Genomic DNA, 1,759 nt, shown 5'->3' with positions numbered 1-1,759 from the left:
TAAGGCTGGAGCTTCACAAGACAACACAGGAAAAGGTTTAACCACCCACTACATGCCGTTCCCGTTCCAAAGCAGGGCCAGGTATGGGAATTGGAACAGGAGGGATGTGGTGTTCTACACATCACAGTTGCCACGAAGCAGCCACTAAATCAAATTTCCAGATCTAACACAGCTTTTTTTAAGGCTCCTTTGCAACACTGCTTCCGATGCAATAAAGCTACACACCAAGAACAACAATGAGGCCAGAACTGGTGAGAAGCGCGACTGGTGGCAAGTGGCTAAAAAGCAGCAGCTACAACAGCGGTCTGGGCATCTGGCGGGCAGCCTGTTGCGGTCAGGCTCGGTTCTCCTTGATGAAGGCTATCAGCCCGTTCGTTGAGGCATCGTGGGAGCTGACGGGCGCATCGGACTCCAGTTCAGGCTCAATTTTCTTTGCCAGTTGTTTTCCAAGCTCAACGCCCCACTGGTCATAGCTGTTAATATCCCACACCACTCCTTGGACAAAGATCTTGTGCTCGTACATAGCAATTAAGGCTCCAAGAATGAATGGGTTAAGCTTAGTAAAAGCAATGGAATTGGTTGGGCGGTTTCCTTCAAAGACCTTGTGTGGAAGCAGTTTCTCCAGAGCTTCTCCACTCAGTCCAGCAGCCTGCAATTCCTTGCGGGCCTCATCTGTTGTCTTGCCTTTCATTAATGCCTCTGTTTGAGCAAGGAAGTTGGCTAGAAGAATCTTGTGATGCACGCCGTTTCTGATTGGATGCTGTGTCTGGACTGGGATCAGGAAGTCACAAGGGATCATGCGAGTACCTTGATGAATGAGCTGATAGAAGGCATGTTGCCCATTGGTTCCAGGTTCGCCCCACACGATTGGTCCAGTATTATAGTTCACACGCGTGCCCTTCCTGGTAACGTACTTCCCGTTCGATTCCATGTCCCCCTGCTGGAAGTAAGCGGCAAAGCGGTGCATGTACTGGTCATACGGCAGCAGCGCATAGGTTTCTGTCCCATAGCAGTTGATGTACCAGACCCCCAACATGGCCAGCAGCACGGGGACGTTCTTCTCCAGGGGGGCCGAGCGGAAGTGATTGTCCATCCAATGGGCTCCAGCAAGCAGTTTCTCAAAATTGTCAAAACCAATATGCAGAGCGATGGAGAGGCCAATGGCTGACCACAGTGAGTAACGGCCACCAACCCAATCCCAGAACTCAAACATGTTTTCAGTGTCAATTCCAAAGTCTTTGACTTTAGGCCCATTGGTAGACAGGGCAACAAAATGCTTGGCCACTGCAGAAGGATCTTTAGCAGTGTGAAGGAACCATTCTTTGGCAGTTTCAGCATTTGTGATTGTTTCTTGAGTGGTAAAAGTCTTGGAGGCAATGATGAAGAGCACTGTCTCAGGATTCAGCTGTGCAAGCGTCTTGGCCATGTGAGTGCCANCCCGTTCGATTCCATGTCCCCCTGCTGGAAGTAAGCGGCAAAGCGGTGCATGTACTGGTCATACGGCAGCAGCGCATAGGTTTCTGTCCCATAGCAGTTGATGTACCAGACCCCCAACATGGCCAGCAGCACGGGGACGTTCTTCTCCAGGGGGGCCGAGCGGAAGTGATTGTCCATCCAATGGGCTCCAGCAAGCAGTTTCTCAAAATTGTCAAAACCAATATGCAGAGCGATGGAGAGGCCAATGGCTGACCACAGTGAGTAACGGCCACCAACCCAATCCCAGAACTCAAACATGTTTTCAGTGTCAATTCCAAAGTCT

General features: G+C 50.6%; 1 protein-coding gene across 1 annotated transcript; it reads right to left on the bottom strand.

Moving 5' to 3' along the window:
* Nucleotides 1-334: 334 nt before the first annotated feature.
* Nucleotides 335-1,461, bottom strand: LOC117797926 (glucose-6-phosphate isomerase-like; the record flags this gene model as incomplete). The annotated part of the gene is made up of 1 exon (XM_034650358.1): nt 335-1,461. A coding segment is annotated over one exon (1,127 nt), but the record flags the coding sequence as incomplete, so codon positions are not given.
* Between the last annotated feature and the right edge of the window lie 298 nt (nt 1,462-1,759).

Source organism: Ailuropoda melanoleuca, unplaced genomic scaffold (assembly GCF_002007445.2).
Source record: "Ailuropoda melanoleuca isolate Jingjing unplaced genomic scaffold, ASM200744v2 unplaced-scaffold18869, whole genome shotgun sequence".
Classification (NCBI taxonomy): domain Eukaryota; kingdom Metazoa; phylum Chordata; class Mammalia; order Carnivora; family Ursidae; genus Ailuropoda; species Ailuropoda melanoleuca.
This window is presented reverse-complemented; position numbering and strand designations above follow the sequence as displayed.